At 42.7% G+C, this 13294-nt stretch overlaps 1 protein-coding gene across 4 annotated transcripts in view; it reads right to left on the bottom strand.

Moving 5' to 3' along the window:
- Positions 1-13294, bottom strand: part of gtse1 (G-2 and S-phase expressed 1) — a 38294-nt gene that overhangs the window by 2569 nt on the left and 22431 nt on the right. For 3 of the 4 annotated variants that reach the window (XM_078235511.1, XM_078235512.1, XM_078235513.1), the window contains exons 9-11: positions 12181-12429; positions 11691-11859; positions 2455-2568 (exon numbers count right to left, since the gene is read on the bottom strand). In XM_078235511.1, coding sequence (XP_078091637.1) covers positions 2455-2568; positions 11691-11859; positions 12181-12429 — 532 coding nt within the window. Of the gene's footprint in view, positions 1-2454; positions 2569-11690; positions 11863-12180; positions 12430-13294 lie in introns of all 4 variants that reach the window. The other variant, XM_078235510.1, reaches the window with a different exon arrangement.

Genomic DNA, 13294 nt, shown 5'->3' with positions numbered 1-13294 from the left:
GCCAACTTAAGTTGCCCTGTCACCTTCAAAAAGGTTGCGAGTATACACGTCCCAGGTCCCTCTGTTCTTGCAACCCCCTTTCAAATTAGTACCCCACATCTACCCAATCCTGAAATGTCTGGTTATCTATCCTCTGCTTTTTATGTTGTTGCCGCCAAGTATAACATCCACGTTTTGTATCATGAGCAACTTTAAAATTGTACTCTCCAACCAGGTCCAGGGCATTCATGAAGTCACGGTTGCATAATCAATCTCCAAGATACCCCATGCTCAAGTCTCTGGTCAGAAAATAATATGTTCACCATTATTTTTTGCCTCCTATCCCTGAGCCAACTACATACCCAAGTTACTATTACCCATTTAATACTGCATGCTAAGTTTTGATTAAGTTTGATATGTAGTACTCAAACCTTTTGAAAGCTCAAATACACCCACTGTGCTTGCTTAATCATCCCTCTTGTTACTTAGATTGAGACAGGATTTACTTATCAAACCAGCGCTGGCTATGACTCATTATGTACGATTCCCCAAATGTCAATTAATTTTGCCCACAATAGTGGTCTCTTGCAGCTTTTCTACCACAGACATTAGATTGACTATTTAGTAGTCACCAGGTTTCTCTCCCTTTTTGAATTGAGGGGGTTACATTTGCAATCCTCCAACTCTTTGGTACCACTCCCATATACAAGGCAGATTGAACAATTGTGAACACTGTTTCTGGTACCTCCATTTTTGATTCCCTCAGGAACCTATGATGCACACCACCTGGACCAGATGATTGAGTGATGGCAACCTATTTAGCACCTCCATTCTATTATCCAATCTATTAACAACTTCCTCCTCTACTACATTAACTTCATCCTCTTATGTGAAGACTTGATGGAAAAGTGTGCACTCAAGTGCCTCAGTCATACCCTCTACCACCACAAGTTTCAATATTTGCCCCAAACCAACCCTATCAATCCTTTAATTATCTTTTGACGTTTTAAAAAATAAAACAAGATTGGATTTTCTTTTGTTACCTGCTGACTACTCACTCTTTGCCTATCTTATATATCCTTTTTCAATTGCCCTGAGTTTAGCCTGGCTTTCTCCTGAAGTTGCTGTTTTTTTGAATTGCAGAACTGTGCATAGTGGGGTTCGTATTAGGACCACTGCTTTTCTTGACCTATGTTAATGATTAGACTTGGGTTTGCAGGACAATTTCCAAATCTGAAAGTAATGCAAAATTTGGGAGAATTGCAATCTGAGGAGGATAGTGATAAATTTCAGGAATACACAAGACAGGCTGATGGAATGGGCAATCAAGTGGCAAATGATCATTTGGAGAAATGTGAAGTAATACATCTGATGGAAAGAATGAGGAGAGGCAATGTAAGACAAAGGATACAAGTCTAAAGGGGGTGCAGGGACAGAGAAACCATGAGGTAGACATGCACAATCATTGAAGATGGCTGGGCAGGTTGAGAAAGTAGTTAATAAAACATAAGGGATCAAAAACTTTGAGGCAGACAGTATAAAAGCTGAACCTTTATAAAAGCACTGGCTCAAATACAACTGGATTTGGAGAACTGAAATACAATTCCAATGCTGGTAACTTCACTAGAGGAAGGATGGGAAAGCTTTAGAGGGCACAGAAAAGATTTACGCAAGTGTTTTAAGTGATAAGAGATTTCATTATGTGGATAGCTGGGCTGTTTCCCTTAGGGAAAAGAAGATGGTGAGGAAATTGGATAGAGGTGTCCAAAATGAGGGACCTGGACAGAGGAGATAGGGAGTTTGCTGAAAAGCTGAGAACCAATGGATACCAATTAAAGGTGAATTGCAAAAGAAGCAACTAGGAGGAAATGATTTTTAATGCAGCAAATTGTTAGGATTTGGAAATGTAGTATGTAGTATCAAAAGGGAATTGGATCATTATCTTAAAAAGGATTTTCAGGGCTATGGAGCAAAGATAGGGGAGTCAGACAGGTTGAATTGCTTTGAGAGCTGGCACAGGCAACTGGACAAAATGGTCTTCTGTGCTGTGCTGGAGATTTGTTAAAAGGGAATATTACCATTTTTGTTTCTTTTGCCATCTAGGATTTCTAGCTTTGGACACCCTTTCTTTCCTTCTATGAGAATATACTTGGTTTGTATTCAAACCATCTCCACCTTAGATACCTGCTACTGCTCAAAGCACAAATCAACATTAATTTGGCTATATTGCAAGTTAGTAACAACAAATCTTTGTGTTGATTTAGAATTTACTATTATGATAATTCTTCAAGCTTCGAGTCCACAAAACCAAAATTAATCAAACCAGTGAGTTTTACAAAGTAAGCACGAATAGAAGTGTGTTGCCTGGGCTTTAAAGATCATCAACCACAGTTCATAAGTATCCTTGGAATATTAAGTGTTAAATTTACAATTTATGCTTGCTGAAATGAGCTGACCAATCTTAAAGTAACTTACCGGTTCAGGAGCCTTCATTGGTGCAACTCTCTTGCGATCAGGAGTATTCGAGAGGTCAATAAGCGGCCGGTCTTCAATTAGTTTAATTTTTGTACAAACTTCAACTAAGAGATTCTAATGGGGGGAAAAAAATTAACATGGATGAAAGTAATGAATTACATTGGTCTTAATCAGTGAAAATTATTCAGAAAGTCAATTACAAAAATTGTTCCATTAAATAAAGCATTGTATAACTAAAGGCCAACACATACAGCAAACATTTTTAACAATTGATCAAAATAGAAAACACTTAGAAAGATACTTAAAATTAAGTAACTTAAACCATAAAGTATTAGAAGATATACTTCCGCTTAAATGGGGATGGGGTGGGGGGAGGCAGAAAGAGAGCAAGAAGTCAGGAAATAAACAAATCTTTCAGCTTGGCGATAATTAGAACATAACCAGGAGCAGGAGCTGCTCCTACGCCTTTTGGCTAAGATCAAGTGTAGTATGGATCGGATGCTGCACTTGGTTGAGGTCATTAGGTTACATTTAAGCTTCATTTTCATATGAAGCAATTTTTTAAAGCGGCATCTCAGCCTTTTGGCTAAGATGCAAATGAGATTAAGCCTTGGAAGAGGAAGACCTGCACCTCCACCAATCAGCTTGGCTCATGTAGATCAGGCCCAAGACAGGATAAAGGGTTGCAGACCCTGTCTTGTCAGCTTGGATCGGAAATGTCTCAACTTGTTGAGACTCTGAATTGGACTTGATTTGATTGAATTGGAAAAGTATTTAAAAAAATAACCAGGAGCAGGAGTAGGCTATCTGGCCCTTCAAATCTGCTCCACCATTCAATAAGATCATGGCTGATCTTTTCGTGGACTCAGCTCCACTTATCTGCCCACTCACCATGACCCTTAATTCCTTTACTGTTCAAAAACTTATCTATCCTTGCCTTAAAAATATTCAGTGAGGTAGCCTCAACTGCTTCACTGGGCAGGGAATTCCACAGATTCACAACCCTTTAGGTGAAGTTCCTCCTCAACTCAGGCCTAAATCTTTGCCCTCTTATTTTGAGACCATGCCACCTGGTTCTGGTTTCACCCGCCAGTGGAAAAAACCTCCCTGCTTCTATCTTATCTATTCCCTTAATAATTTTATGTGTTTCTATAAGTTCCCCCTCATTCTTCTAAATTCCAATGAGTCTACGCAGTCTCTCCTCATAAGCCAACCCTCCGGAATCACCCAATGAATCACCTCTGCGCTCCCTCCAGTGCCAGTATATCGTTTCTCAAGTGAGGAGACAAAAACTGTACACAGTACTCCAGGCATGGCCTCACGAGCACCATATATAGCTGCAACATAACCTCCCTGTTTTTAAACTTCATCCCTCTAGCAATGAAGGACAAAATTCCGTTAGCCTTCTTAATTACCTGCTGCACCTGCAAACCAACTTTTTGCGATTCAGGCACAAGGACACCCAGGTCCCTTTGTACAGCAGAATGCTGCAATTTCTTTACCATTTAAATATTGGCGCATTTTGCTGTTATTCCTACCAAAATGGATGACCTCACATTTACCAACATTGTACTCCATCTGCCGGACCCTTGCCCATTCACAAACTATCTACATCCCTTTGCAGATTTTCAGTGTCCTCTGCACACCTTGCTCCTACCACTCATTAGTGTCATCTGTGAACTTTGACACACTACACTTGGTCCTCCAACTCTAAATCATCTATGTAAACTAAATAATTGTGGTCCCAACACTGATCCCTGAGGCACACCACGAGTCACTGATCGACAACCAGAAACACACCTATTAATCCCCATTCTTTGCTTTGTTAGTTAACCAATTCTCTAAACATGCTAATAGATTACCCGTAACACCATGCACCTTTATCTTGTACAACAACCTTTTGTGCAGCACCTTGTCGAATGCCTTCTGGAAATCCAGATACACCACATCCACTGATTCACTGTTATCCACCGATTCACTGTTATCCACCACACTTGTATTGTCCTCAAAGAATTCCAGTAAATTCATTAAACATGACTTGCCTTTCATGAACCCATGCTGTGTTTGCCCAATGGGACAATTTCTATCCAGATGTCTCGCTATTTCTTCCTTGATGATAGGTTCAAGCATTTTGCCCACTACAGAAGTTAAGCTAACCGGCCTATTTTGTCTACCTCTTTTTTTAAAAAACAGTGGTGTCACATTTGCTGTTTTCCAATCTGCTGGAACCACCCCAGAGTCCAGCAAATTTTGGCAAATTACCATGACACATTTGCTAGTTCCCCCGCCATCTCTTAGTACCCTGGGATGCATTCCATTAGGGCCAGGCGACTTGTCTACCTTTAGCCCCATGAGCTTGCTGAGCACTACCTCTATAGTGATAATGATTGTTTCTAGGTCCTCACCTGCTAGTCATAATTGAAGAACAAGTTGCAAGAAGCTATGTTTGCTGAATACCATTCTCTTCCCAAAGACAGGCTTATAGTCTATTTATTCAGCAGGAGGCAGAAACAAGGTTATTTGCAAGTAATTTCAAAAAAAGGAATGCATGAACTAGTGCAGTAATGTGATTAGACTAGTCATAGAATCATAGAATCCCTACAGTGCAGAAGGAGGCCATTCAGCCCATCAAGTCTGCACCGACCACAATCCCACCCAGGCCCTATTCCCATATCCCACATATTTATTCTCCTAATCCCCAACATTAAGGGGCAATTTATCATGGCCAATCAATCTAACCCGCACATCTTTGGACTGTGGGAGGAAACCAGAGCACCTGGAGGAAACCCATGCAGACACGGGGAGAATGTGCAAACTCCACACAGACAAGTGGCCTGAGGCCAGAATTGAACCCGGGTCCCTGGCACTGTGGAGACAATACACATCTCTTTAACCTGCGCTTAACCCTCTCTCCACTCACATTGTCTGTACCTTTAAGACTTGATTACCTGTAAAGACTCGCATTTCAACCATTATTTTGTAAATTGAGTTTGTGTCTCTGTATGCCCTGTTTGTGAATAGAACCCCCACTCACCTGATGAAGGGGCAGCGCTCCGAAAGCTAGTGGCTTTCGCTACCAAATAAACCTGTTGAACTTTAACCTGGTGTTGTGAGACTTCTTACTGTGTTTACCCTAGTCCAATGCCAGCATCTCCACATCATGACTACCATCGACACTGCAAACTCCAAGTGGAGAGGATCCAAGTGGAGAGGATCTCCAAGAAGATCACGCATATTGACACAGACATCAAGTTTCTACAAAGGTGCAAGAAAGCAGACAAGATACTGAAAGGACTACAGATCACAAACCCACTCAAGTCAACCTATAACACAGACTACGCTGAGACTTTGTTGTCACACCTCTCACACTCCTCAACCACCTCATACACCAGCTCTATCTTGGTTTCCAGGATGCGGCGTTTGCTGTAGAGTCCATATACTCAACTTGCGCTCAGGACGCAGACCAGCTGCGAAACTCTGCCAAGCAGAGGAGGCAAAGGAACTACACAAACTACATGCACACCAAGAACAGGAAACTTGAGAAACTCAGCATCACCACCAGCAGCAACCAAGCCTCCCCTGGTACCACAGTAGAAAACAGAACCACTGCAGGGAAGTCCATTGTCAACTTGTCAGACTACACACTTCAACCAGATGAAATCATGGTTCTCAGCCAAGGGCTCAATTTCTGCCCCACCACCAAAATAGATCCCATCAGTCTTGCAGCAGACAGAGGAATTCATCAGGCAAATGAGGCTGCGCGAGTTCTTCCACAAACCAAGAGGCCAATAGCAAACACAATGAGACAGCCAATGAACCAGAACAGCCAACATAGATCCGCAGTGCAGCAAACCGAAGAGGAAAGAGTTGAATTGGACTCCTCCGGAAGGCCACTGCCCTCGACTTGACATGTATGCCCAAGCCGTCAGGAGGTGTGTCAACACCAGATTCATCAGCCATACTCAAGACAGCCCCAAACATCACCCAAGCACAATGCAACACCATCTCTGCTCTCAAGACCAACTGCAACATTGTCATCAAACCAGCAGACAAAGGAGGGGCCAATGTCATACTGAACAGAATGGATTACTGCAAAGAAGTGTACCGACAACTGAACAACAAGGAACACTACAGACAGTTACCCTCAGATCTGACCAAAGAACACACTAGTCAACTCAGACTGATCAAGACCTTTGATTCGGACCTTCAGAGCACTCTCCGTGCTCTCATCCCACAGATACACAAGGCAAACACACCCTGCTGTCCCATCGTATCAGGCAATGGGACCCTGTGCAAGAACCTCTCCGGCTACGTCAAGGGCATCCTGAAACCCATTGTACAAAGAACCCCCAGCTTTTATCGCGACACTACAGACTCCCTACAGAAACTCAGCACACATGGAGCAGTTGAACCAGGAGCACTCGTCACAATGGATGTCTCGGCACTCTACACCAGCATCCCCCACGACGATGGCATTGCTGCAAACTCAATGCCATCAACTGCCAGTTTCCAGATGCAATTTTACAACTCATCTGCTTCATCCTGGAAGACAATGTCTTCACCTTCAACAACCAGTTCTTCATCTAGACACACAGAACAGCCATGGGGACCAAATTTGCACCTCAATATGCCAACATCTTCATACATAGGTTCGAACAAGACCTCTTCACCACACAGGACCTTCAACCGATGCTATACACTAGATACATCGATGACGTTTTCTTCCTTTGGACTCATGGTGAACAATCATAAACAACTATATGACATCAACAAGTTCCATCCCACCATCAGACTCACCATGGGCTACTCTCCGGAATCGGTTGCATTCTTGGACACATGCATCTCCATTAAGGACAGTCACTTCAGCACTTCACTGTACCGCAAGCCCACGGATAACCTCACGATGCTCCACTTCCCCAGCTTCCACCCTAAATTTGTGTTTTCGCTAAGGGTAAAATCTGATATGGCCCCGTTGCCCTCCAATAGGTAAACTTATGGTGAGATAAAGGCCTTCCTTTATACACTCTGTAGTATTTCATCTAGAAACTGTATGTGGATTGATTAAAGCTTTTCATCACTGACTCCAGCTTGCATTCATATAGGATTTTTAACCTAGTTAAATGCTGAAAGGGCTTCACAGAGGTGTCACCAAGAAATGATCACTGAGCCAAAGAGGAGATATGAGAATGGCCAATGGAATGGGTTTTACAAAGTATCTGAAAGAAGTGAGGCAGAGTGCTCCAAGAGTGAATTATGAAGTCTAGGACCAATACAGCTGAAGACATGAGATGGGGGTGCACAGGAGGCTAGAGTTGGAAGAATGGAGAGTAGGGTTGTAAATTTAAAATTGGTGACGTTAGAGGACCAGTTCTCATTTGTAGTTAACCAATGATAGAGGGAATGGACGTACAGGGTTTGGCTGTAGGTTCTAGAATTTTGGCTGAGCTGAAGGTTATAGAGTAGCAGATGGCTGTATTTGTCAGGAGAGCGATGGAATAGTTGAATAGTAGTGATTAAAGCTTGGATGGGGATTTCTGCAGCATAAGGCTTGAGGTTCACAATGTGTGAAGATGGGAGTAGACAGTTCTAATAGGATTTTTAAAAATTTGGTTTATTATTGTCACATATTAGCGTACAGTGAAAAGTATTGTTTCTTGTGCACTATACAGACAAAGCATGCCGTTCATAAAGAAGGAAATGAGAGAGTGCAGAATGTAGTGTTACAGTCCTAGCTAGGGATGTAGAGAAAGATCAAGTTAATGCAAGGTAAGTCCATTCAAAAGTCTGACAGCAGGGAAGAAGCTGTTCTTGAGTCGGTTGGTACGTGACCTCAGACTTTTGCACCTTTTTCCCGAAGGAAGAAGGTGGAAGAGAGAATGTTCGGGGTGAGTGGGGTCCTTAATTATGCTGGCTGCTTTGCCAAAGCAGTTGGAAGTGTAGACAGTGTCAATGGCTGGGAGGCTGGTTTGCGTGATGGATTGGGCTACATTCACGACCTTTTGTAGTTCCTTGCGGTCTTGGGCAGAGCAGGAGCCATACCAAGCTGTGATACAACCAGAAAGAATGCTTTCTATGGTGCATCTGTAAAAGTTGGAGAGAGTTGTAGCTGACATGCCAAATTTCCTTAATCTTCTGAGAAAGTAGAGGCATTGGTGGGCTTTCTTAACTATAGTGTCGGCATGGGGGACCAGGACAGGTTGTTGGTGATCTGGACACCTTAAAAACTTGAAGCTCTCGACCCTTTCTACATCGTCCCCGTTGATGTAGACAGGGGCATGTTCTCCTTTACGTTTCCTGAAGTCGATGACAATCTCCATCATTTTGTTGATCTTTCTCTGTTGCCGCACCAGTTCACCAGATTCTCGATCTCATTCCTGTACTCTGTCTCGTCATTGTTTGCGATCCAACCCACTACAGTGGTGTCGTCAGCGAACTTGAAAATCGAATTGGAGGGGAATTTGGCCACACAATCATAGGTACATAAGGAGTATAGTAGGGGGCTGAGAACACAGCCTTGTGGGGCACCAGTGTTGAGGATGATTGTGGAGGTGTTGTTGCTCATCCTTGGGCCAGTGGGCTGACGAATGGCCCAATTTAGACAAATGCGAGGTGATGCATTTTGGTAGATTGAACCAGGGCAGGACTTACTCAGTTAATGGTAGGGAGTTGGGAAGAGTTACAGAAAAAAGAGATCTAGGGGTACATGTTCATAGCTCCTTGAAAGTGGAGTCACAGGTGGACAGTGGTGAAGGCTGCATTCGGCATGCTTGGTTTCATCGGTCAGAACATTGAATACAGGAGTTGGGATGTCTTGTTAAAGTTGTACAAGACATTAGTACGGCCACATTTGGAATACTGTGTGCAATTCTGGTCACCCTATTATAGAAAGGATATTATTAAACTAGAAAGAGTGCAGAAAAGATTTACTGGGATGCTACTGGGACTTGATGGATTGAGTTTTAAAGGAGAGGCTGAATAGACTGGGACTTTTTTCTCTGGAGCGTAGGAGGCTGAGGGGTGATCTTATAGAGGTCTATAAAATAATGAGGGGCATAGACAAGGTAGATAGTCAATATCTTTTCCCAAAGGTAGGGGAGTCTAAAACTAGAGGGCATAGGTTTAAGGTGAGGGGGGAGATACAAAAGTGTCTAGAGGGGCAATTTTTACAGAGGGTGGTGAGTGTCTGGAACAAGCTGCCAGAGGTAGTCGTAGAGGCGGGTACAATTTTATCTTTTAAAAAGCATTTAGAAAGTTACATGGGTACGATGGGTATAGAGGGATATGGGCTAAATACGGGCAATTGGGATTAGTTAAGGGTTTTTTAAAAAAAGAGGGTGGCATGGACAAGTTGGGCCGAAGCTGTAAACCATGCTGTAAACCTCTATGACTCTAAACAATTTAAAGAAGCCATCCCCTACGGACAAGCCCTCCATATACACAGGATCTGCTCAGATGAGGATCGCAACAGACACCTCCAGAAGCTGAAAGACGCCCTCATAAGAACAGGATATGGCGCTCAACTCATCGATCACCAGTTCCGATGCGCCACAGCGAAAAACCACACCAACCTCCTCAGAAGACAAACACGGGACACGGAGCCTTCTCTGGAGCCTTCAACATGTCATTGATGAAGACGAACATCTCGCCAAGGCCATCCCCACACCCCCACTTCTTGCCTTCAAACAACCGCACAACCTCAAACAGACCATTGTCTGCAGCAAATTACCCAGCCTTCAGGAGAACAGTGACCACGACACCACACAACCCTGCCACAGCAACCTCTGCAAGACGTGCCGGATCATCGACACGGATGCCACCATCTCACGCGGGAACACCATCCACCAGATACACAGTATATATTCTTGCAACTCGATCAATGTTGTCTACCTGATACGCTGCAGGAAAGGATGTCCCGAGGCATGGTACATTGGGGAGACCATGCAGACGCTACAACAACAGGTGAATGAACACCGCTCGACAATCACCAGGCAAGAGTGTTCTCTTCCCGTTGGGGAACACTTCAGCGGTCACAGGCATTCGGCCTCTGATATTCGGGTAAGCGTTCTTCAAGGCGGCCTTCACGACACACAACAACGCAGAGTCACTGAGCAGAGACTGATAGCCAAGTTCCGCACACATGAGGACGGCCTCAACTGGGATCTTGGGTTCATGTCACACTATCTATAACCCCCACGACTTGCCTGGGCTTGCAAAATCTCACTAACTGTCCTGGCTGGAGACAATACACATCTCTTTAACCTGTGCTTAACGCTCTCTCCACTCACATTGTCTGTACCTTTAAGACTTGATTACCTGTAAAGACATTGTTTTGTAAATTGAGTGTGTCTTTATATGCCCTGTTTGAGAGTAGAACTCCCACTCACCTGACGAAGGGGCAGCGCTCCGAAAGCTAGTGGCTTTTGCTACCAAATAAACCTGTTGGACTTTAACCTGGTGTTGAGACTTTTGCTGCGAAGCAGCAGTGCTAACCACTATGCTGCCTAGTAATCACAGGCTTGGAGTAATAATCCAGAGAAGTGAAAATAAAAGAAAAAGGTGGCTTCGTAAAAAATTATGATTAAATTGTTGGTTTGCCAGAAAGCACCAACTGATTAATTAGGGAAGGAACCCTACCAATCTGGGTTCTGTGACACCCTCATGAATGTAGTTTATTTCCCTCTGAAGTAGCCCAGCAAACCACACAAATGTATCTAGCATTGACCAGTAAGAACGACTAGAAAACAGAACAGAAATGGGCTGTGTAAAACAACTAATGTGATTTAAGAAGGCAACCCCCATCCAAAATAATAACGAAATGAACTTATGTCCTTTTTTAGGTAGCTAATGCAAGATTCCTACAAAGTTTTAGAATGATTCACCCTAGTCAATATTGCCAGTCTTGAATGCAACAAACATTTGTACTTCTTCAAAAATTTATTCTAAAGTGGAATTTGTAAAACAAAAACAGGAAATTGTTCATCTCTTGCTGTTTCCCTAGAGGACATGAAGTATTAAAGCTCGTCAAGTACTGATGCTGCTCCCAGTTCCCAAAAAGAGCTAGAAGAAAATAAGTAAGAATTTTCAGGTAAAACATATAGAATTCTGATTATACTTGATAGAAGAGGAAAGAATAATGATGCTACAAAATCATTTTTGAAACAATTACATTCAGATGCTTCAACCAGTAGCCTTTATATTGCAGTATTAACTTGGCTTGGTCTATAGTACATTCATACCTCCTTGATTGGAGTCTCAGGTGCACGTCCTTTAGGTTTCTCTTGGCACAGAGTCTGTGGTTTATCAGGAGAGAAATCCAGGAAGCAAGGAACCAGAGGTAGATTCATCTCCTCTTCAGAGGAACCAGATGAAGAAAGAATCTGCGGCTTTCTTAAAGTTTTCTGTTCACTACTGAAACAGGCAATGAATTAGAAAATGTCTCAAACTGCAAACATTGAAAAACATTTTGGAAAATGGCAGAACTGGCTACTAGCCTCAGGTGAAACAGTCACCAGTATAATTGCACTATTAGCCTGGTAATGGGAGAGATGATATGAAAATGGAATTTAGTCTTTCACCAATATCTATTTTTAAAACAAAATCTTTGAAGTTAATTCCCTATTGAATAACGAAGATATGCAAACATCTTTATTACAAGGAAGACAACTATCTTCTGGCTAGTAAAAAAGACTAAAGTATGCTGGAGAGCTTCCCCCCCCTCCCCCTCACCTTGTTCGAATAGTTCCACTGGCTGACATAGAATGGTTATGATGAGATGTTGCTTGGGGAGATGACCCAGGTCTTGGTTGTGTTCGTGGAGTGAATGATGGAATACCTGACCTGCGGCGACTTAATGGTGTGGGTAAAGCAGATAAACGTCTTGTGCCAGGTGTTACCGAAGATGGTCTGTTTCGAATGGTAGGTGTTTGTAACATTCCTTGAGCAAGTAGTTTGTTTGGCGTACAAATCTCTCTACCACTAATGAAAAGGTTTAACATGATATTAGCGAGATGCAAACGGAAAGATTACAACTTGAAAATGATCCAATATTTGGAAGAAAACTAAATTTAGAACAAGGAAAACATTTCTACAACCTCACTCAAGACATCAGAACCTAGTAGAAACTATTTACACAGTGGTTACCATATTTCTTCTCCAAAGACAACATTGAAAGAGCTGACCAAAAGATGGCGTTAAAGGTTGACTTAAGAAAAGTCTTAAAAATGAAGAGGGAAGTGGAGAAGTTTAGGCACTGGGGGACTTAGCAGCTGAAGACACGGTCAACAATGCTGAATATAGAAAAGGCTAGAATTGACTCAGTTTTTTGGAGGAATGGGATCACTTGTGGGAGGTCTGAGAAAAATAAGGATGTTAGCACCAGATAGGGAAAACTAAGGGCATGAAGAAGTGTTAAAAACAAAATAATTTTTTTTTAAAAACAGCAAAGACAGACAGGAATGATGGATCACAGTAAAGGCAGAGTTTTACACGATGTTGAAGGAAGGTGAAGAATGGCAGACTGGCTGGGAGAATGTTGAAATAGTTAAATGTGGAGATGATAAACCGAGGGATGGAAATTAATTACAGTTGAGCCAAGGCATGTACAAAACTGGACAATACTTCAGAGATGGAGATGGGCAGATTGTGACATGGGGAACATGTATAGATCAGCTTGGTGCCCCATTTGATCTCAGGAGTGCAACCAGCATCCCAAAGGAGGAATGGAAAGCGTGGCAAGGGCATGGAGTTTGGGGAGGAGGACAATATTTTTGATATTTTGTGGTTTAACTGCAGCAAATTGTTTCAAACTAAGACTGAACAGCAGGCAATCAATCTGATAAGA

The sequence above is a fragment of the Mustelus asterias genome, chromosome 19 (assembly GCF_964213995.1).
Source record: "Mustelus asterias chromosome 19, sMusAst1.hap1.1, whole genome shotgun sequence".
NCBI lineage: Eukaryota > Metazoa > Chordata > Chondrichthyes > Carcharhiniformes > Triakidae > Mustelus > Mustelus asterias.
Note: the sequence above shows the minus strand (reverse complement) of the source record. Positions and strands in the feature narration are given on the sequence as shown.